At 45.8% G+C, this 23247-nt stretch overlaps 1 protein-coding gene across 1 annotated transcript in view; it reads right to left on the bottom strand.

The window, feature by feature from the left end:
* Positions 1–4568: 4568 nt before the first annotated feature.
* The window catches only part of ZAP70 (zeta chain of T cell receptor associated protein kinase 70), a 107387-nt gene continuing 88708 nt past the window's right edge, over positions 4569–23247 (bottom strand). Inside the window, exon 13 of the mRNA XM_088448894.1 lies at positions 4569–4780. Coding sequence (XP_088305020.1) covers positions 4660–4780 — 121 coding nt within the window. The 3' untranslated portion in view covers positions 4569–4659. The remainder of the gene's footprint in view (positions 4781–23247) is intronic.

Below are 23247 nucleotides of genomic sequence, written 5' to 3'. Positions count from 1 at the left end.
ATATATATAATAAATAGACCACAATAGCTCTTATGTAACGTTCAGTGAGTACCTGCTACCGATACATTTTCTATGGGAAAAAAGTATTGCTGGTCACTCTTCAGTAGATTACTATATATGTTTAATTTACAAACATATTATAAACTCAGATTTTAGGGTCACCTGTTCATGAAAATACTATTTGTCATTTTAAAACCTATGATAGGGCGGAATGCATCAAGCATCGCATTTTGCATAAGCTGCATCCCGCCGCTCATCGCATACATACCGGTATAAATAACTCTGGGATGCATGAATAAAGTCACAAATGACCGCTCTCCCATTAAGAGCTGTCCTTTGCTATAGAAGAATTTCCGGGTTTATGACCCAGAAGTCCTTCTGCGCATGCGTCGCATGATGCATGTGCCATGGGGGACGCTGGGAGGGATCCGATTGTATCCCTCTCAGGGGGAGTTGCAAATAGAAGCCCATAGGCTTCTATTGGGCAATGCCATCTAAACATAGCATTGCCCACTGCATCCAAGCCCTGGAATGTATCGCATTCTGGAGCTTGATGCTTATGTGGTGAGCAGTCAAACCTCTGCAATATCTATATTAATATAATGCATCCCACCTACAATTTTTAGAGCCCTATCCTAGTATTCTTTCCATACAGTATGTATGATAATTGGATAATAAGACAGTATTACTGTTTATCTATCTTTTCATCGGTTCAATGCATATTGATGTTGTCAGCATTCTCTGAAGTCAGTCTGGCTCAAAATACAAACAAGCTGATGGATTCACAGAATAAGTTTTCACTCTGGTGTTCAGACTTCTCTGTTTCATTGAAGTTTAAAACTAAAAATAGATTATGTCAAGTATTGTACTATGCTATAACATATAAGCCATAGGGGCACAGTTATTAATTATTGAGTTTTTGACCTGTTAATTCCAATTTTCTTATCACTGCTGCTCACAGCATTTAGACATTTAGTAGCGTTTAGAGGGGATACGTTTAAGATGCCGGCGGTCGCAATCCCGACGGCCGGCATCTAGAATCCTTAATCCAGGCTAGGGTTAAATGACAGGCGTCTATAATCCAGACGCCTGTCATTTTCCCGACGCCGGCACACTGGCGCCCGGCATCCCGATTGAAGGGATGCCGGGCGCCGCAAGAGGACAGCCGCTGGGGGGGGGAGGGTTAGGTTTAGTCCACCCGGGGGGGACTTAGGGTTAGGCACCCCTCCGGGAGGGTTAGGGTTAGGCTAGGGGGAGGGAGGGTTAGGGTTAGGCACCCGCCCCTGGGTTTTAGGGTTAGGCACCCCCCCTGGGATTTAGGTTTAGGCAGCGAGAAAGGGGGGGTTAGGGTTAGGCACTTAGAGGGGGGAGGTTAGGGTTAGGCACTTGGTGGGGAGGTTAGGGTTAGGCACTTAGAGGGGGGAGGTTAGGGTTAGGCACTTGGTGGGGAGGTTAGGGTTAGGCACTTAGAGGGGGGAGGTTAGGGTTAGGCACTTGGTGGGGAGGTTAGGGTTAGGCACCCCTAAGGAGGGTTAGGGTTAGGGGGTTAGAAAAGAATAGTTTATACTTACCTATAGACGATTGGGATTTCCAGCGCTGTCGGTCTTCCGCTGCCGGGCTCTGCTGTTTTGTCGGGCTGCCGCAGCCGGGATTCGAACTGCCGGTCATGCGGCAGCCGGCATTCCATACTGAATGCGTTTAGAGGTACTATTGTATTGTACTCTGATAGGAGCCAGTCCTTGCAGTGTGTACACTGCATATATGCGGTCTGCTGACTGCGCATGCATAAGTGGTAAGTGTCGGAGAAGGATCCTAAGAAGGTACTTTCTGCAATTTGTAGTCTATAGGCTACAATGGCTAACGCCATGTTCTAGTGGCGTTAGCTAACGGGGGATATTCGACAAGTATTAATTGATAGATATGCCCCATAAAAAGAAGGGACATCTATAAATTTGTCTAATTGTTGATATACCTATGTAGTCAATATACCAACATTCAGAATGTCGACAGACATAATGTCAGCAGTACACATCAGTATTAGGTTTAGGGTTAGGGTTGGGATTTTTTTTTTTTTTCTGTAGCTCAGTGTAAACCCCACCCTTTACAAGCACCTGTGCAATGTCATTAAGTTGATGTGAGCGACCACCATACTTTTTGTTTAGGGTTGGGATAGGCCATAAATACTGGGGTAAAAAAACGATATGTTGACAATAGCTCCTTTTGGTGATAATCATGTTGACATTGTGCATGTTAGCATGACACATGTCAACATGACACATGTCAACATAACATCCATGTCAACATTCTAAATATCAAATTTCATACCTTGACAGTCTAAATTTTGACATTTTGTACCACACCAGTATAGAAGGCGTGTCAAGCCTTAGGTTACAAGGACTGAAGGTGGAGATAGCATAAATTAAAAATTTTGTTAAATATTATAAAGAATACCATGGGGTCAATCCTATTTCATGCGAAGGGAGCGATGTGCCATTGCAACGGCATTAAAACACCGGCAACGGACCAGCACATTGCACACGTCGCAGCCCGAATCGACCCTGAATTCGCTAAACTTTGCTCACTGCTCAATAGGGCTGCGAGCAAAATTTGGCGAATATGGGCTGTCGTAAAGTGCAGCCACTGCCGCGATGACTCGCACCGGCGACATCATCGTGGCTAATGGGATTGACCCCTATGTCCAGCCCATTTAGAAATTCCTAACTTTGGGTACAATAGAGTTTAGATAGTATACTGTGCAGAAGTTATCAGGCAAAAAGAGTCTTTCTGCTAATTTGCACTACTGACCATATAGGCTAATAAGTATAAACTTGTGAGTATTTCCCATGCAATTATTTAAATTACATATTGTATGTGACCTCTACTGGAAGGCTACATGTCTTGCCTTCACCTAGCTAACTGTCCTGTTACTATGCTATTACCTTTTTTTTTTTAGCACATTTGCCTTCATGCACATACAGTACTGTTCTGAAAATATAGTTATTCCTATTTAATTAACAGTTCATGACAATACTATTAGTACTATATGTGCTGATAATACTATGTAAAGAAAAGAAAAGGAAAATGCTTCTACATTTTTTTTTTTTAATGACTCGCACTTTTTACCTTTTCGTGTATGATGCAGCTCAGATGTGTATACATTTAAGACTATTTTTTGTAAAAAGCTGGTAAATAAGTCTTGGTACTGTAAGTTTAACTGTCTGAAATTATGGTAAGTTTTACTGCAGGAAATTATTGAAATGTTAATATATGTACTGAAAAGTTTTTGCTACCAAACAAAAGTCATTCTGATTTTGTATTTGAATTTCTAATGAAAAAAAAAAAGACGTGATTTTGCATTAACCTTATACAATTCGGTTAGTTTTGCAGTTCACTGATACAAAAAGTATTTTGTTCAGTAGATATAAACTGTCAAGTAAATTGCTACTTACCCAGTCAACAAACGTGAGATGTGTATGGTGAGACCAGTCTACTTACTGGTTTAAGAGCTGTAGAAAAGGGAAGGAAGGTCTGGGATTATCTGAAGGAGATCTACAGAGTGATACATTGTCACATATTTTTTGTAGCACTTTTATATACTGTAAATTTAACCACAAATTTGCTGAAGTGTACGTAATCATACTTATTTAATGAAGTGCAGTTAATAAAATCTGCTAGTAAAAAATACACATTCAAAACAATTTGCATTTTGCCAAATTTCTTCATTCCTTGATCTATATCTGATTTGCCAGATATAAGGGCCTATTTACTAAGCCTCGGATGGAGATAAAGTGAACGGAGATAAATACCAGCCAATCAGCTCCTAACTGTCACAGGCTGTGTTTGAAAATTTACAGTTAGGAGCTGATTGGCTGGTACTTTATCTCTGTCTACTTTATATCCCTCCAAGGCTTATTAAATAGACCCCTATTATACAATTGTTATTTCTTATTTTTGTGATAATAATACATGTACATACTGTACATAGAAAAGAAAAAAATGTGTAAGTCAATTACCTAAACATGAAATTTGTTAACCGTTAAAATTCCATGCAAATTCGCAACCTATTGTATTTCAGTCTTTTCATTGTCTTTTTAACTGCTTTGTAAAGCTACTCTGCATTTTATGAATGACAGACCCTTTCACTAGCTCCTTTTTGTGTAGAACATTTAAAATATTAACTGTGTCACCTACTCCAGATTTATATGTGATGGAATTGCAACTAATATAAAAATAAGTTTCTGAAAATAAAAAAAACATTTTGCATAGTTACTGTGCACTGCATTACAAATTTGCACCTACACACTGAGTCAGTCATTTTCATAAGAATACATTCTAATCATGTACTAGGAATCCTTTACATCCTTTCTTCAAGTAAATTGATAGGATGAATTCTTAAGAGCATTGACTTAGCCAACAAAATGGCTGATTTCAATAAGAGATAGCGAAACAAATCTATATACTTAAATTTTATTAATTATAATAATATCACATGCGAGAGCAGCATTTTTATTTGACAGCATGCCACAAGCCATTTTTATTTCAACTGTCCACTTAAAAAAAATACATTGTTTTCTTTTTCTTGTAAGCAACAGTTATATTTTTGAGTAAAGTCTGCTTTAATATATTCTGTTGTGCCCTAATATACTGATGTTTATCTTGTCAGTCTGCTGGCTTTTCATTGGCTGAAGCAGAGGAAGCGCCTTCAGACTTGTCAGCAACACTGTAGTAGTAAATTCTCATACGGGATTCCACATTCTCAAAACTTGGACGATCCTGCATCCTGTACAGAAACCAACATTAAAATTAGTGGATTTGTATATAGTATGGAAATGTAGGAAGCAATGCCCATTAATGGTTCTAAGGGATCTATTCAATAAGCCTTGGATGGAGATAAAGTCAGCGGAGACAAGGGACCAGATAACAGTGGCAGGTGAGGAGTTTGACTGGGGCGGTACACCTGTCAAACCATAACGCAGGTTTCCTAAGGCGAGCTCAGGGAGGACAGAAACCTCCCGTTGAGCAGAAGGGTATTTTTCAAACACAGCCTGTGACAGAAGCTGATTAGCTGGAACTTTAAACTTTATCTCTGTTGACTTTATCTCCATTCAAGGCTTAGTAAATAGAGACCCTTAAGTCTCATTGTCAATCTTTCCTGTCTTAACATCCATTCTATTTGTATTGTCATATAAATATTTATTTATTCATTACCGATTCCAATGGGAAGCAGTCGGGAAGCCAACGGATGTAATCCCGGCTGCCGGCTTCCCGACTGTCTAATCCTGGCAAGGCACTTATGACAGGCATCAAAATCCCGACGCCTCTTATTATACCTACACCGGGAACCCAACACCTGGCTTACCAACAGAAGGTAAGCCAGGCGCTGGGCGTGGACAGCCGTGGGGGGGGAGGGTTAGGTTAGGGGCTCCTGGGGGTGACTTAGGGTTAGGCACCCCCCTGGGAGGTTAGGTTTAGGCTAGGGGAAGGTGGGATTAGGGTTAGGCACCTCCGGGGGGAGGTTAGGGATAGGCAACCCCCAGGAGACTTAGGTTTAGGCTACGGGGAAAAGGGGGGTTAGGTTAGGCTCTTATGGGGGGAATTAGGGTTAGGCACTTGGGTGGGAGGTTAGGGTTAGGCACCCCTAAGGGAGGGTAAGGGTTAGGGGGTAGAATTTGGTAAGTGAATACTTACCTTTCGACGATCGGGATTTTCACCCCTGCCAGGCTGCCGCTGTCGGGATTTGAACCACCGGCTATGTTGCCAGTGGTTAATCATACTGATTCCATTCCAATATCTCTCTAGACCATGGTAGTACAAACTATGGCCCATGGGCCAAACACAGCCTGCCATTTGCTCTAAGAGGCCCTCTGACAGGACCGCAGTTTAGAGTCTTTGATCCACTGCTACACTCCTGCACCTCCACCACAGTGAGTGAGGAGAGCTACACCCTCCCTGCCTGAGAGACAGGCAGAGCTGAGGCAACACTCCTGAGAGGAAGCAGCATCCTGCCTCTATGCCACCCCCAAACCAGCCCCAGGCTTCCTACACAGCAGTAGAGTCAGACACAGGATGGACAAGGATCAAAGGCTGCTCCTGAGGAGAATAGGGACTATGCTATTAAGAGACTAGAGCTGGCTATTACCTGAGGGAAAACAGGCTCTGAAAAAAGTAGAATTGGGACATGGAGCATAATTTAAGGAGGAGAGTGAGACCATACCATAATTTGAGGATTATACAGACCACATGTATTATCTGATGGACAGCCTAAATCTAAAATCAATATAAATGAGTATTTCAAGAAATTGTTATTAGTTTTAGTGTTTCTTATAATAAGATTGACTCAGCAAATAACTATTACCTAATTGCTAGGAGACAAACTGTCAGAAAATAAAATTGGGGCCCTCGGTTCAAAGTAATTGCCTTAATATGGCACTCAAAGAAAAAAGTGTGGATGCCCATGCTCTAGTCCCGTAACCCTGTTTAAAACATAATTACCCATTACAAAGAAATTGTATTTTACTTTGTAATGTGAATGTTTTGGGAAACCTGGACATGGTCGGACTGGCACACAGGTGTACAGGGCAAGTCCAAGGTGGGCCCCACTGTCTGAGTGCCCCACACACTCTTCTAGGGGTCAGTCACATGATTGAGCAGAATCTTGGATGAACTCGGGTGTTTGCTTTGTTTCTATGGAAAGTACACCAAGATCATCCCTACTTGCCAATCAAAGTGGTTTGTCCTGACATTCCTGTCCTCTCCTTTATAAAGGGGCCCTTGTAGTAGCAGTACTACTGGTGGTGCAGCAGTCTGGGGACTAAGGGGCCTGCAGCTGCCCAAATTGCAATAAGTTTTTCCCTGTGTCCAACCATTTAGAGAGCAACGTCTGACTGGCCGAGGGCAGGGAGTATGGTCTGCCCCAACTGCCTTAATGGACCTGCCCCTTACCTTAGGGATGCAGGGCTGGGCTTTTAGCAGCCAATGCCATTCATTTCCAGGCTGGAGACTGCCCTCTCTCCCCACATTGTTACACTGCTCCTCTGGGTGCCGGATCAGGGAGGCCAGTGGGAGTGCTGCTACTAGGAGGGGGTCACATTTCCGCTGGCTGTCACCAGGATGCCGCACATTACTGTGGAGGAGGAGGTAGCTCCTGTGCTCAGTAAGTGCAAAACTCGGTTGTAAATGTAACCAGGGGTGTGTGTGTGTTTATGACTGTCCCCACATTTGGGGCTGCGAGGGGAGGGCACTGTGCAACCCCTAGGTGTAGGGGCACTGTTTAGATTGTTACAGGGGCCCTGCCAAGGGAAGGGGAAACTGCCCTAGTATGCCTCCTACTGCCTCTCCTTGTCACCCACTGCATCTCCCTGTTACCCATTAGCTCTTCCTGTCACTGTCTGCCTCTCGATTGTCTTCCTCCCCCTGCCTTCTGCCTCCCCGTGTCACCCAGGATATATATTGTCAAACAATGTGCTTCATTTACTAACGAGTTTTATCACCAAAACGAGTGATAAATGTCACTGTGTATCAGGGCCGGATTAAGGGGGGGCTCTGGGGGCAAGTACCCCCGGGCCCCCCTCTCTGAGAGGGCCCCCTGCCACAGATCAGATGTTTTTTACCGATCCGATCTGAAGCGCTGTAGCAGAGTTTACACCAGCAGCGGCAGCTACTGCACTGATAGCCGTCATACAGACAGCGCGGCGACGCAGAGCACTGCTGCTGGGATGCCGGTAGCCGCGTCTAATGAAAAGGGCTGTGCAGGCAGCAGGCTTTCAGGGACTGGCCGGCCGGCGTGCAGGTTGCAGGGAAGGAGGGGGCATCACAGGCACAGCTGCACATGGAGGTTCACCCGAGGAGGAGAAAGAAGAACGCGCTGCGCAGTTCTTCTGTGTCACTGTCTGCCAGCAAAAGGGATCATCATCTCAAGAGAGTAGATACAGTAAGACAGAGAGTAGTGCACTTGTTTTAATTATCAATTAAAATTGAATAAATTAAAGGCTCCAGGTAGTATTACTTTGAATGTGTGGTTGTGTGTGTATATATATATATATATATATATATATGTGTATATGTATATATATGTGTGTTTATGTACGTATGTGTATATATTTATATATATATATTAAGATATATATGTGTATATAGATATATATATATATAAACAACACACATATGTATAGTATATATATATATATATATATATATGTGTGTATATTAGGGGTGTGCACCGGCCACTTTTCGTGTTTTGTGTTTTGGTTTTGGATCTGGATCTTTCTTCGTGTTTTGGATCTGGATTGGTTTTGCCAAAACCACCCTTCCGTGTTTTGGGTTCTGGGTTTTGTGTTTTGGATCTGTATTTTTTTGAAAAAAAGCTTAAAAACAGCTAAAATCACAGAGTTTGTGGGTTTTTCTGCTCCTATGCTATTATTAACCTCAATAACCTTAATTTCCATTCATTTCCAGTCTATTCTGAACACCTCACAATAGTGTTTTATGTCCAAAAGGTTGCACCGAGGTAGCTGGATGACTATGCTAAGAGATATGAGTGGGCGGCACAAACACGTGGTCCATCTAGGAGTGACACTGCAGTGGCAGACAGGATGGCAGTTTGAAAAACTAGGCCCCAAACTATACATAATGCAAAGAAAAAAAAGAGGTGCAAGATGGAATTGTCCTTGGGCCCTCCCACCCACCCTTATGTTGTATAAACAGGACATGCACACTTTAACAAACCAAACATTTCAGCGCCAGGGTCTGCCACACGACTGTGGCTGAAATGATCGGTTCGTTTGGGCCCCCACAAAACAAGCTGGCAATTAATCTGTCCCTGCACAAACTGGCTCTACGGAGGCAAGATGTCGTCCTCATCCTCCTCATCCACCGATTCCTCACCCTCTTCAGTGTTGTGTACATCCTCATCCTCACAGAGTATTAATTCGTCCCCACTGGAATCCACAACCACAGGTCCCTCTGTACGTTCTGGAGGCTGGTCTCCCTGGAAGAGTTGATAATTCATTTTATGAACATCATCTTCTCCACATTTTGTGGAAGCAACCTCCTACGCCTTTCGCTGACAAGGTTCCCGGCTGCACTAAACACTCTTTCGGAGTACACACTGGAGGGGAACAACTCAGGTAAAATAGAGCCAGTTTGTACAGGGACCTCCAAATTGCCTCTTTTTCCTGCCAGTACAGGTACGGACTGTCTGACATGCCTACTTGGATGCTGTCACCGATGTAATCCTTTAACAGACAGACGCACGCTTGTCGCTGCTGCTTTGAGGATGCAAGTGCGGCTACAGCCCACACAATTCACAAAGACAGAAAAAAAAAGAAGAATATTTTTATTGTTTGTGGAGCGCACTTTGAGGGTTACACCACCCTTTAACAGACAGACGCACGCTTGTCGCTGCTGCTTTGAGGATGCAAGTGCGGCTACAGCCCACACAATTCACAAAGACAGAAAAAAGAAGAAGAATATTTTTATTGTTTGTGTAGCACACTTTGAGGGTGTCACCACCCTTTAACAGACAGACGCACGCTTGTCGCTGCTGCTTTGAGGATGCAAGTGCGGCTACATTGCACACAAGTCACAAACACATTAAAAAAATAGTTTTTTATTTTTTGGAGCACTTTGACAGTTACACCACCCTTTAACAGACAGACGCACGCTTGTCGCTGCTGCTTTGAGGATGCAAGTGCGGCTACAGCCCACACAATTTACAAAGACAGAAAAAAGAAGAATATTTTTATTGTTTGTGTAGCACACTTTGAGGGTGTCACCACCCTTTAACAGACAGACGCACGCTTGTCGCTGCTGCTTTGAGGATGCAAGTGCGGCTACAGCCCACACAATTTACAAAGACAGAAAAAAGAAGAATATTTTTATTGTTTGTGTAGCACACTTTGAGGGTGTCACCACCCTTTAACAGACAGACGCACGCTTGTCGCTGCTGCTTTGAGGATGCAGGTGGAATCTAGACGGGATTTGGAACCGGGGACACACTACCTCCATCAATTGTCTAAATCCCACTGCAATAATGGCGGATACCGGACGCATGTCTAACACCAACATAGCAGTCAAGGCCTCAGTTATACGTTTTGCTTCAGGATGACTGCTGTCGTACTTCATCCTCTTCGCTAGGGACTGTTGGAGGGTCAATTGTTTAGTAAAAGTAGTGATGTTCCTACTTCCTCTCTGGGATGATGAACAACACCCAGCAGCAGCAACAGCACTAGGAGGAAGTGGTTCTTGATCTTTCCCTATTTTATTTTTATCGGAGAAAGTTTGGTCCTCCATTTATGTTATATTGATATATACGTGCGGCTAAAGCGCACACAAACACAGAAAATATTTTTTTATTTTTGCTGGAGAGTAGTGCACTTTGTGGGTTACACCACCCTTTAAGAAATGAGCCAGCCGGCTCTTTAATTATGGGACACAGGCGCACGCTTGGCGCTGCTCCTTTGTTGATGCACGTGCAGCCACAGTGCACACAAGTCACAAACACAGAAAATAAATTTTTTTTTGGTTTGGACTGGAGTGTACTTTGGGGGTTACAGCACCCTTTAACGGTCAAGCCAGCCAGCCCTTTACTTATGACACAGGCGCACGCTTGGCACTACTTTGTTGATGCACGTGCGGCTACTGCGCACACAATTCACAAACACAGAAAAAAATTTATTTTTTGGTTTGGACTGGAGTGTACTTTGGGGGTTACAGCACCCTTTAACGGTCAAGCCAGCCGGCCCTTTACTTATGACACAGGCGCACGCTTGGCACTACTTTGTTGATGCACGTGCGGCTACTGCGCACACAATTCACAAACACAGAAAATAATTTTTTTTTTGGTTTGGACTGGAGTGTACTTTCGGGGGTTACAGCACCCTTAACGGTCAAGCCAGCCGGCCCTTTACTTATGACACAGGCGCACGCTTGGCACTACTTTGTTGATGCACGTGCGGCTACTGCGCACACAATTCACAAACACAGAAAATAATTTTTTTTTGGTTTGGACTGGAGTGTACTTTCGGGGGTTACAGCACCCTTTAACGGTCAAGCCAGCCGGCCCTTTACTTATGACACAGGCGCACGCTTGGCACTACTTTGTTGATGCACGTGCGGCTACTGCGCACACAATTCACAAACACAGAAAATATATTATTTTTTTAGCACTTGGGGGGAGCACCCCTGATGGACAGAGCACCCCCTGGACAACACTACAGCACTCCTTTAGGACTGGGACACTGCACAGGACTTTGGAGTGGACACAGCCCCTATGGAGAACTGACTGCACAACACAGTCCAGCCAGCCCCTATGGACTTTGAAGTAGTGGACACAGCCCCTATTAACAACAGCAGCACAGCACAACACAGCCAGCCCCTATGGACTTTGAAGTAGTGGACAACAGCAGCACTACACTACACTACACTACACAGCCCTAACTCCCACCCTCCCTCTTCACTGTCCACAGCCGAGTGAGAAAATGGCGCCGACGCGGGTACCTTATATAGGATCCAAAACCCGCGAGACTCGGAAGGCGGGATGATGACGTTTTGCCTCGATTTCAGATCCAAGTCAGGCGGGAAAAGTCGAGCCTGACTCGGATCGGACTCGGATCGGGGGGGCTCAGGGGGGGTTCGGATTTCAGAAATCCGAACCCGCTCACCCCTAGTGTATATATATATATATATATATATATATATACACACATACACACACACACACTGTATATATATATATATATATATATATATTTACACACAGCAAGGAATGTTTGGCGGTACTCACGGCATATATAAAAAAACTACCTATTTAGTTTAACATTTCAGTTCCAGAAAAAAGTCTATAAAGACTGAAATATTTAACTATATAGGTTGGTTGGACCTTATTTTTATATACGTCGTGAGTGCCACCAACCATTCCCTGCTGTGTATTGCTTAATACTATGGTTGGAACCTGGGGTATTATATATAAATATATATATATATATTAGGGGTGAGCGGGTTCGGATTTCTGAAATCCGAACCCCCCCGAGCCCCCCCGATCCGAGTCCGATCCGAGTCAGGCTCGACTTTTCCCGCCAGACTCGGATCAGAAATCGAGGCAAAACGTCATCATCCCGCCTTCCGAGTCTCGCGGGTTTTGGATCCTATATAAGGTACCCGCGTCGGCGCCATTTTCTCACTCGGCTGTGGACAGTGAAGAGGGAGGGTGGGAGTTAGGGCTGTGTAGTGTAGTGTAGTGTAGTGCTGCTGTTGTCCACTACTTCAAAGTCCATAGGGGCTGGCTGTGTTGTGCTGTGCTGCTGTTGTTAATAGGGGCTGTGTCCACTACTTCAAAGTCCATAGGGGCTGGCTGGACTGTGTTGTGCAGTCAGTTCTCCATAGGGGCTGTGTCCACTCCAAAGTCCTGTGCAGTGTCCCAGTCCTAAAGGAGTGCTGTAGTGTTGTCCAGGGGGTGCTCTGTCCATCAGGGGTGCTCCCCCCAAGTGCTAAAAAAATAATATATTTTCTGTGTTTGTGAATTGTGTGCGCAGTAGCCGCACGTGCATGAACAAAGTAGTGCCAAGCGTGCGCCTGTGTCATAAGTAAAGGGCCGGCTGGCTTGACCGTTAAAGGGTGCTGTAACCCCCGAAAGTACACTCCAGTCCAAACCAAAAAAAAATTATTTTCTGTGTTTGTGAATTGTGTGCGCAGTAGCCGCACGTGCATCAACAAAGTAGTGCCAAGCGTGCGCCTGTGTCATAAGTAAAGGGCCGGCTGGCTTGACCGTTAAGGGTGCTGTAACCCCCGAAAGTACACTCCAGTCCAAACCAAAAAAAAATTATTTTCTGTGTTTGTGAATTGTGTGCGCAGTAGCCGCACGTGCATCAACAAAGTAGTGCCAAGCGTGCGCCTGTGTCATAAGTAAAGGGCCAGCTGGCTTGACCGTTAAGGGTGCTGTAACCCCCGAAAGTACACTCCAGTCCAAACCAAAAAAAAATTTATTTTCTGTGTTTGTGAATTGTGTGCGCAGTAGCCGCACGTGCATCAACAAAGTAGTGCCAAGCGTGCACCTGTGTCATAAGTAAAGGGCCGGCTGGCTTGACCATTAAAGGGTGCTGTAACCCCCAAAGTACACGCAAGTCCAAACCAAAAAAAAAATTATTTTCTGTGTTTGTGAATTGTGTGCGCAGTAGCCGCACGTGCATAAACAAAGTAGTGCCAAGCGTGCGCCTGTGTCATAAGTAAAGGGCCGGCTGGCTTGACCGTTAAAGGGCGCTGTAACCCCCGAAAGTACACTCCAGTCCAAACCAAAAAAAAATTATTTTCTGTGTTTGTGAATTGTGTGCGCAGTAGCCGCACGTGCATCAACAAAGTAGTGCCAAGCGTGCGCCTGTGTCATAAGTAAAGGGCCGGCTGGCTTGACCATTAAAGGGTGCTGTAACCCCCAAAGTACACTCAAGTCCAAACCAAAAAAAAAATTATTTTCTGTGTTTGTGAATTGTGTGCGCAGTAGCCGCACGTGCATAAACAAAGTAGTGCCAAGCTTGCGCCTGTGTCATAAGTAAAGGGCCGGCTGGCTTGACCGTTAAAGGGTGCTGTAACCCCCAAAGTACACTCCAGTCCAAACCAAAAAAATAATTATTTTCTGTGTTTGTGAATTGTGTGCGCAGTAGCCGCACGTGCATCAACAAAGTAGTGCCAAGCGTGCGCCTGTGTCATACGTAAAGGGCCGGCTGGCTTGACCGTTAAAGGGTGCTGTAACCCCCAAAGTACACTCCAGTCCAAACCAAAAAAAAAATTATTTTCTGTGTTTGTGAATTGTGTGCGCAGTAGCCGCACGTGCATCAACAAAGTAGTGCCAAGCGTGCGCCTGTGTCATAAGTAAAGGGCCGGCTGGCTTGACCGTTAAAGGGTGCTGTAACCCCCAAAGTACACTCCAGTCCAAACCAAAAAAAAAATTATTTTCTGTGTTTGTGAATTGTGTGCGCAGTAGCCGCACGTGCATCAACAAAGTAGTGCCAAGCGAGCGCCTGTGTCATAAGTAAAGGGCCGGCTGGCTTGACCGTTAAAGGGTGCTGTAACCCCCAAAGTACACTCCAGTCCAAACCAAAAAAAAAATTATTTTCTGTGTTTGTGAATTGTGTGCGCAGTAGCCGCACGTGCATCAACAAAGTAGTGCCAAGCGTGCGCCTGTGTCATAAGTAAAGGGCCGGCTGGCTTGACCGTTAAAGGGTGCTGTAACCCCCGAAAGTACACTCCAGTCCAAACCAAAAAAAAATTATTTTCTGTGTTTGTGAATTGTGTGCGCAGTAACCGCACGTGCATCAACAAAGTAGTGCCAAGCGTGCGCCTGTGTCATAAGTAAAGGGCCGGCTGGCTTGACCGTTAAAGGGTGCTGTAACCCCCGAAAGTACACTCCAGTCCAAACCAAAAAAAAATTATTTTCTGTGTTTGTGAATTGTGTGCGCAGTAGCCGCACGTGCATCAACAAAGTAGTGCCAAGCGTGCGCCTGTGTCATAAGTAAAGGGCCAGCTGGCTTGACCGTTAAAGGGTGCTGTAACCCCCAAAGTACACTCCAGTCCAAACCAAAAAAAAAATTATTTTCTGTGTTTGTGAATTGTGTGCGCAGTAGCCGCACGTGCATCAACAAAGTAGTGCCAAGCGTGCGCCTGTGTCATAAGTAAAGGGCCGGCTGGCTTGACCGTTAAAGGGTGCTGTAACCCCCGAAAGTACACTCCAGTCCAAACCAAAAAAAAATTATTTTCTGTGTTTGTGAATTGTGTGCGCAGTAACCGCACGTGCATCAACAAAGTAGTGCCAAGCGTGCGCCTGTGTCATAAGTAAAGGGCCGGCTGGCTTGACCGTTAAAGGGTGCTGTAACCCCCGAAAGTACACTCCAGTCCAAACCAAAAAAAAATTATTTTCTGTGTTTGTGAATTGTGTGCGCAGTAGCCGCACGTGCATCAACAAAGTAGTGCCAAGCGTGCGCCTGTGTCATAAGTAAAGGGCCGGCTGGCTTGACCGTTAAAGGGTGCTGTAACCCCCAAAGTACACTCCAGTCCAAACCAAAAAAATAATTATTTTCTGTGTTTGTGAATTGTGTGCGCAGTAGCCGCACGTGCATCAACAAAGTAGTGCCAAGCGTGCGCCTGTGTCATAAGTAAAGGGCCGGCTGGCTTGACCGTTAAAGGGTGCTGTAACCCCCGAAAGTACACTCCAGTCCAAACCAAAAAAAATTTATTTTCTGTGTTTGTGAATTGTGTGCGCAGTAGCAGCACGTGCATCAACAAAGTAGTGCCAAGCGTGCGCCTGTGTCATAAGTAAAGGGCCGGCTGGCTTGACCGTTAAAGGGTGCTGTAACCCCCGAAAGTACACTCCAGTCCAAACCAAAAAAAAATTATTTTCTGTGTTTGTGAATTGTGTGCGCAGTAGCCGCACGTGCATCAACAAAGTAGTGCAAAGCGTGCGCCTGTGTCATAAGTAAAGGGCCGGCTGGCTTGACCGTTAATGGGTGCTGTAACCCACAAAGTACACTCCAGTCCAAACCAAAAAAAAAATTATTTTCTGTGTTTAGCCGCACGTATATATCAAATCGATATAACATAAATGGAGGACCAAACTTTCTCCGATAAAAATAAAATAGAGAAAGATCAAGAACCACTTCCTCCTAGTGCTGAAGCTGCTGCCACTAGTCATGACATAGACGATAACATGCCATCAACGTCGTCTGCCAAGGCCGATGCCCAATGTCATAGTAGAGGGCACATACAATCCCAAATGGCAAAGTTCAGGAAAATGACCTTGAAAAAGACATTTAAATCAGCTGAAGAGAAACGTAAACTTGCCAATATGCCATTTACGACACGGAGTGGCAAGGAACGGCTAAGGTCGATCCCTAGTATGTTCATGACTAGTGGTTCAGCTTCACATGACGATGGAAGCCCTCCTCCCACTAAAAAAATCAAAAGAGTTAAGCTGGCAAAAGCACAGCGAAGAACTGTGCTTTCTAAGAAGATATCACAAATCCCCAAGGAGAGTCCAAGTGTGGTGGTGGTTGCGATGCCTGACCTTCCCAGCACTGGACGGGAAGAGGTGGCTCTTTCCACCATTTGCACGCCCCCTGCAAGTGCTGAAAGGAGCACCCACAGTCCACTTGCTGATATGCAAATTGAAGATGTCACTGTTGAAGTACAACAGGATGAGGATACTGGTGTAGCTGGCGCTGAGGAGGAAGTTGGCGAGGAGGATTCTGATGGTGATGTGGTTTGTTTAAATCAGGCTCCGGGGGAGACAGTTGTTGTCCGTGGGATGAAAAAGCCCATCACGGTCATGCCTGGGCAGAAGACCAAACATTCCACCTCTTTGGTCTGGCAATATTTCTATCCAAATCCGGACAACAACTGTCTTGCCATATGTACCATATGTAAAGGTGAAATAAGTAGGGGTAGGGACGTCAACCACCTAGGAACATCCTCCCTTATACGGCACCTGCAGCGCGTTCATAAAAAGTTACTGTCAAGTTCAGAAACTTTGGCTAAGACCGTAAGCAGTCCAGGGACACCTAAATCCCGTTGTCCTGTTGTATCCAAGCGCCTGCAAACCACACCGTCAACTCCCTCCTCGTCAATTTCCTCCTTAGTCAGGATCGGAAGTAGTCCTGCAGACCATGTCACTGGCATGACTGACTCTCCTATCCGGGATTCCTCTGGAGGATCCTGCATTGCTACGCCTCCTGCTGCCGCTGCTGCTGTTGCTGGGAGTCGTTCATCATCCCAGAGAGGAAGTAGGAACACCACTACTTTTACTAAACAATTGACCCTCCAACAGTCCTTAGCGAGGAGGATGAAGTACGACAGCAGTCATCCTGAAGCAAAACGTATAACTGAGGCCTTGACTGCTATGTTGGTGTTAGACGTGCGTCCGGTATCCGCCATTAGTGTAGTGGGATTTAGACAATTGATGGAGGTAGTGTGTCCCCGGTTCCAAATCCCGTCTAGATTCCACTTCACTAGGCAGGCGATACCGAGACTGTACAGAAACGTCAGAAAAAGTGTCCTCAGTGTCCTGAAAAATGCCGTTGTACACAATGTCCACTTAACCACGGACATGTGGACAAGTGGAACAGGGCAGACTAAGGACTATATGACTGTGACAGCCCACTGGGTAGATGTATCACCTTACGCAGCAACAGCAGCAGCGTCACCAGTAGCAGCATCTCAGAAACGCCAGCTCGTTCCAAGGCAGGCTACGCTGTGTATCACCGGTTTCAGTAAGAGGCACACCGCCGACAACCTCTTAGAGAAACTGAGGGAAATCATCGCCCAGTGGCTTACCCCACTTAGACTCTCCTGGGGATTTGTGATATCTGACAACGCCACCAATATTGTGCGGGCATTACATCTGGGCAAATTCCAGCACGTCCCATGTTTTGCTCACACAATAAACTTGGTGGTGCAGAATTTTCTGAAAAGCGACAGGGGCGTGCAGGAGACGCTTTGGGTGGCCCGAAAAATTTCTGGCCACTTTCGCCATTCAGCGACTGCGTGCCGAAGACTGGAGCGACAGCAAACACTCTTGAACCTGCCCCGCCATCACCTGAAGCAAGAGGTTGTGACGCGGTGGAACTCAACCCTCTATATGCTTCAGAGGATGGAGGAGCAGCAAAAGGCCATACAAGCCTATACATCCACCTATGACATAGGCAAAGGAGGGGGTATGCACCTGACTCAAGCGCAGTGGAGAATGATTTCCGTGTTGTGCAAGGTTCTCCAGCCCTTTGAACTTGCCACACGTGAAGTCAGTTCAGACACAGCCAGCTTGAGTCAGGTCATTCCCCTCATCAGGCTTTTGCAGAAGCAGCTGGAGAAAGTGAAGGAGGAGCTAAGACGGAGTGATTCCGCTCGGCATGTGGGACTTGTGGATGAAGCCCTTCATTCGCTTTGCCAGGATTCCAGGGTGGTCAATCTGTTGAAATCAGACCACTACATTTTGGCCACCGTGCTTGATCCTAGGTTTAAAGCCTATGTGGTGTCTCTCTTTCCGGCCGACACAAGCCTGCAGAGGTGCAAAGACCTGCTGGTGAACACACTGTCAGCTGAAGCGGAACGTGACACGTCAACGGCTCCTTCTTCATTTTCTCCCGCAACTGGGGCTGCCAGGAAAAAACTTAGGTATCCTAAGCAACCCGCTGGCGGTGATGCAGGGCAGGCAGGACCAAGTTTGGACATCTGGTCCGGACTGAAGGACCTGGCAACAATTTCTGACATGTCTACTGTCACTGCATATGATACTGTCACCATTGACAGAATGGTGGAGGATTACATCGGTGACAGCATCCAAGTAGGCATGTCAGACAGTCCATACCTGTACTGGCAGGAAAAAGAGGCAATTTGGAGGCCCCTGTACAAGCTGGCTCTATTTTACCTGAGTTGCCCCCCCTCCAGTGTGTACTCCGAAAGAGTGTTTAGTGCAGCCGGGAACCTTGTCAGCGAAAGGCGTAGGAGGTTGCTTCCACAGAATGTGGAGAAGATGATGTTCATCAAAATGAATTATCAGCTCTTCCAGGGAGACCAGCCTCCAGAAGGTACAGAGGGACCTGTGGTGGTGGATTCAAGTGGGGACGAGTTAATACTTTGTGAGGATGAGGATGTACACACTGAAGAGGGTGAGGAATCGGTGGATGAGGAGGATGAGGATGACATCTTGCCTCCGTAGAGCCAGTTTGTGCAGGGACACATTAATTGCCAGCTTGTTTTGTGGGGGCCCAAACGAACCAATCATTTCAGCCACAGTTGTGTGGCAGACCCTGGCGCTGAAATGATTGATTTGTTAAAGTGTGCATGTCCTGTTTATACAACATAAGGGTGGGTGGGAGGGCCCAAGGACAATTCCATCTTTGCATTATGTACAGTTTGGGGCCTAGTTTTTCTAACTGCCATCCTGTCTGCCACTGCAGTGTCACTCCTAGATGGGTCACGTGTTTGTGCCGCCCACTCGTGTCGCTTAGCATAGTCATCCAGCTACCTCGGTGCAACCTTTTGGACATGAAAACACTATTGTGAGGTGTGAGGTGTTCAGAATAGACTGGAAATGAGTGGAAATTAAGGTTATTGAGGTTAATAATAGCATAGGAGCAGAGAAACCAACAAATTCTGTGATTTTAGCTGTTTTTATGCTTTTTAAAAAAAAAATACAGATCCAAAACACAAAACCCAGAACCCAAAACACGGAAGGGTGGTTTTGGCAAAACCAATCCAGATCCAAAACACGAAGAAAGATCCAGATCCAAAACCAAAACACAAAACACGAAAAGTGGCCGGTGCACACCCCTAATATATATATATATATATGGAGCAGAGTGCCAAGCTGATAGATGCTGATTGATTTTATATACAGTATATATATACATACGTATAGAGGTAATGGGCACTTCAGTGTCCAAAGTTTTTTCAAGGGTGCCAGGTACAGTAGATGCAGCGTAAGAGATGGAAAACGGCACTCCGAAGTGTTTATTTACAGAATTTGAAATATACAACTTGCTACACGACCCCGGCTCGCTGTATATTTCAAACTCTGTAAATAAACACTGAGTGCCGTTTTCCATCCCTTAGGAATTTAATTTTAGACTTTAGGGCCCCCCTGTCTTAAGTGCCCCGGGCCCCCCAAAGCCTTAATCCAGCTCTGCTGTGTATGATAAATGGTGCTCCAGCCACTCAGCTCCCAACTGTCAACTGTTAGAAAAATGACAGTTGGGAGCTGATTGGCTGGAGCACCATTTATTATACACAGTGACATTTATCACTCGTTTTGGTGATAAAACTTGTTAGTAAATGGGGGCCAATGTCTGCATGTGACCATGAATGTAAAGTTCTTCTATCGACACTACTGGTGCCCTGGTGTCCATTAGTCTTGAGAACTAAACACATGCAATGTGTATGACTGAACTGAACTGTAATACATCAGCATTAGAGATGACAAGGAAGCATTTTGGCTGTTTCCAAAGGCAACAGAATGGCTAAGCTTGTGGCTACTATATTTCAAACACAGTATTTAAAGTATTTGAATATTCAGGATATTCTTCAGTTAGAGATGTTATAACTGGTAATATAAAGATTTTAAAGGGAGCATTTGGACTATGGTTATGATGTGAGGATATTTGTTATATTAATTACATTTTTCGAATTTATGAATTTAACAAAATAGTAATACAAGACTTGACCAGAATATACCCAGAGACTGCAGCATACAGCATTGTCGGGTGGCTTGCTTCGCAGTCATTTAATGATTTCTGGTCTGTTCGAGGAGCAAATGTAGGTGACTGATGTGTCATTTATCGCAACACTGAAGTCACCTGATATAGGCTACATTCTAGAACATGACTCAGCATTTCTCCCTGACTCTGCTGTCAGGTGCTAGTGGCCGCTAAGTGCGCTCTCAGAACTAGCCAGCAGGGCGAAATTTCATACTGAAACCAGCAGTCACATTTAGTTGTTTCTGTAATTTCAACAGAAAATGGGGAGAAAAAGTACACATTTAGTGGTATGTGCACTACAGGTGACTGCTGAGATGGGAAGAGTCACTGAGTGCTACAGTCAGCAAATGCAGGTAACTTTTTTTAATGTAATATAGGGGCTTTCTGGTCAATACCAGGCAATTTTCCTGAGTATTAATTGCACATGCTGGGCAGGGGCGTCTTAAGGGAGGACGATGCTGCAATTTTTCCAGCGATTTCCTCACGCCCATTTTCGGGCTGAAACACCTGATGCGGGACCTTGGAGAGGTAAGTTTTAGATAATATGGGTGCAGGGTAAGCGGTGAGGGTCTCCCCTGCACCGCACACCCTGCATCTATTATAGATACGCCCCTGATGCTGGGCAACACTGTGTAAATGGTATTGTTTATACATGCTGGGCACTCTTGGATGAATGTGTTGGACACTGTTCCTGGTATATGATGATTTGTGTCAATAACACGGTTAGGTCTAAAGTGAAGTGCTTTACAGGACCTCTGATGCACAACCATGTGACTCGGGACAACAGGGGGAGGAGCAAGGTTCAGAACACGGGGCCAAAAGTGCTGGGGGGGGTGCAGGCTGCACCCAGGTGTCACCTGCCAAGGGGTGACACCAGAGTGCTGACTCCTCCTCAGTGACAGGAGCTGTGCGGCTGGGTGCGGCTGGGTGTCAGCACTGCACAGAACACCAGAAAATGGCCGCCGCAGCCATTTTTCCGGCGTTCTGCGTATGTGCAGTAGACTCTGGGCATACTCTAGTGCCCAGAGTCTACTGACTCTGCGGTGGCCAGCCAGCTGCATCAGTCGGCTGCCGGGCCTCCGGGGAGAGAGGAGGGGGCCCGGCACGGGGAAAGCACACAATATATATACTTGTCCCATCGTGGGCTCACTTCGCTCACCACAGAATTATATTCCACCTCTTTGTCCACGTGGACAGTAGGGAATGATGTTGGAGAGTAACTGATGATATCAGGGTACATCTACAGAGAAGGATCTATCTACTACTCTTGTCCAATCTGCCCCCTTGTCTTCCTCCTCCACACACTCTCCTTTCCATCCTTCTGTCAATATCCCTCCTTTCCTTGCTCCTCTGTTATTCCCTTCTTACCTTCCCCTTTCCTGTCAATCCTATCTCTTCCCTGCCACATCTATTGCCCCACTAAATATCCGCCCTCCTCCCTTACACATTTAACACCTCCCCCCTACAAATCCCCTTCCTCCACCCCACACATGCTCCCTCCTCCCTACTACACTTTTACCCTACTCCCCACTACAAATCCACCTTCTTCCCCCCTACATCTCCTCTCCCATACACATCTACCCTCCTCCCCCATACAGGTCCACTCTTCGAGTTCAGCGCCACAAAACTGAACCTAAGGATGGCAGGTCTGTTACTAATTGACTTATTTATCACAATCCGCATTTTTAATGTAGATGTGATAAATATTTTACGTCCAAATTCACAATGTGTTAATTAATATTTTCATGCAAACTTAATAAAATGTTCTTGCCAGGAGACGGGCTCTGTGCATGCACGGCTCTCAAGGGCTAACAGACAGGGATCCAGAGCACCCCTTTCCAGAAGATTAGTAGCCTATAGGCTTCTATAGGGTAACATCATCTGTAGATAGCGTTACTCTATCGGGGCCAAGCTCCACAATGTGCTTGTTGAAAAGCCAGGGCCACTTGCGTGTGTTTGCCCCCCCCCAGGCTAAAAGTTGCCAGCCAGCCCCTGCTCCTGACACAGTGAGGGAGCCGGCACTTTGAAACAGACTTCTCCCCAGTGGCAGCCCGCATCTCCTGGAACCCAGGAGTGACTAAAACGGGAGTTTAGGCCACAAGCCCAAGCCCCCTACCCACAAAGCCACACCCCTGTTCCACGAGGCCATGCCCCCTTTTGTCAGCCATGCGCACAACAACACTCCCCCCCCTACCCGCACCGAGTGCAACCTCAATACTCGCCACAGGTTTATATTCCCCCTCTGTGCCCACATGGATAGTAACACTGGATGCTGACTGGACCTGCCGTAGCGGTCACCTGGTTGTGACGTCAGATGTCCTTTCTCCAACTAGGATCTAGCAACAACTGGAAGCCAAGGAGATATACAAATATACTTTGGCCATGCTGTGGGCAAGAAGCATTACTTTATGCTCCTGACCACCAGACTGTTGTGTACAATATTAAAAGGAACATGGGCCTTCATTCAGAGCCACTCGCTATTTGCGGTCGTTCGTTCTAAAACAAGGGGTGGCTATTCAAATGAACCGTTCGCTGTTTGCGGTCTGTTCACGCCTCTATGTCTGAACGAGCGAACAAAACTTGCGTTAGTTTTTTGGAAAAATACGCCCCCTGGCCGCTCGCATCCTACGTCATGTCCGCTATTTATTAGATTAATCGAGTACATCGACAAGGGTATGAACTGCTCGCTATTCTTGGGGTTGGTGTTTGCTACCACAATTTTGCGAGCAGTTCTGACTATAAAATAACCCAGTGACGTGGTCAATGACGCTGCTGTTTTAAATATGCACACCCATAAAACGCCCGTTTTGACCTTTAAGCACGCCTGCGTTCTGATTTCCACTCCCCATTTTCAAGCACCTTCCCCTGTTACCACCCACATACGCCTCTTTCTGTCACTCAAAATAGCAGGCATTCGCTATTTTGCGAGCACATGAATTTCGGCCGCACTGACTGGTTAGCGCATGCGTATAACGATCCGTACGCATGCGCAGTTGGGCTAACATCGCTCGGAACG

The sequence above is a fragment of the Taudactylus pleione genome, unplaced genomic scaffold (genome assembly GCF_031769625.1).
Source record: "Taudactylus pleione unplaced genomic scaffold, aTauple2 ptg000471l, whole genome shotgun sequence".
In the NCBI taxonomy this organism is placed as follows: domain Eukaryota; kingdom Metazoa; phylum Chordata; class Amphibia; order Anura; family Myobatrachidae; genus Taudactylus; species Taudactylus pleione.
This window is presented reverse-complemented; position numbering and strand designations above follow the sequence as displayed.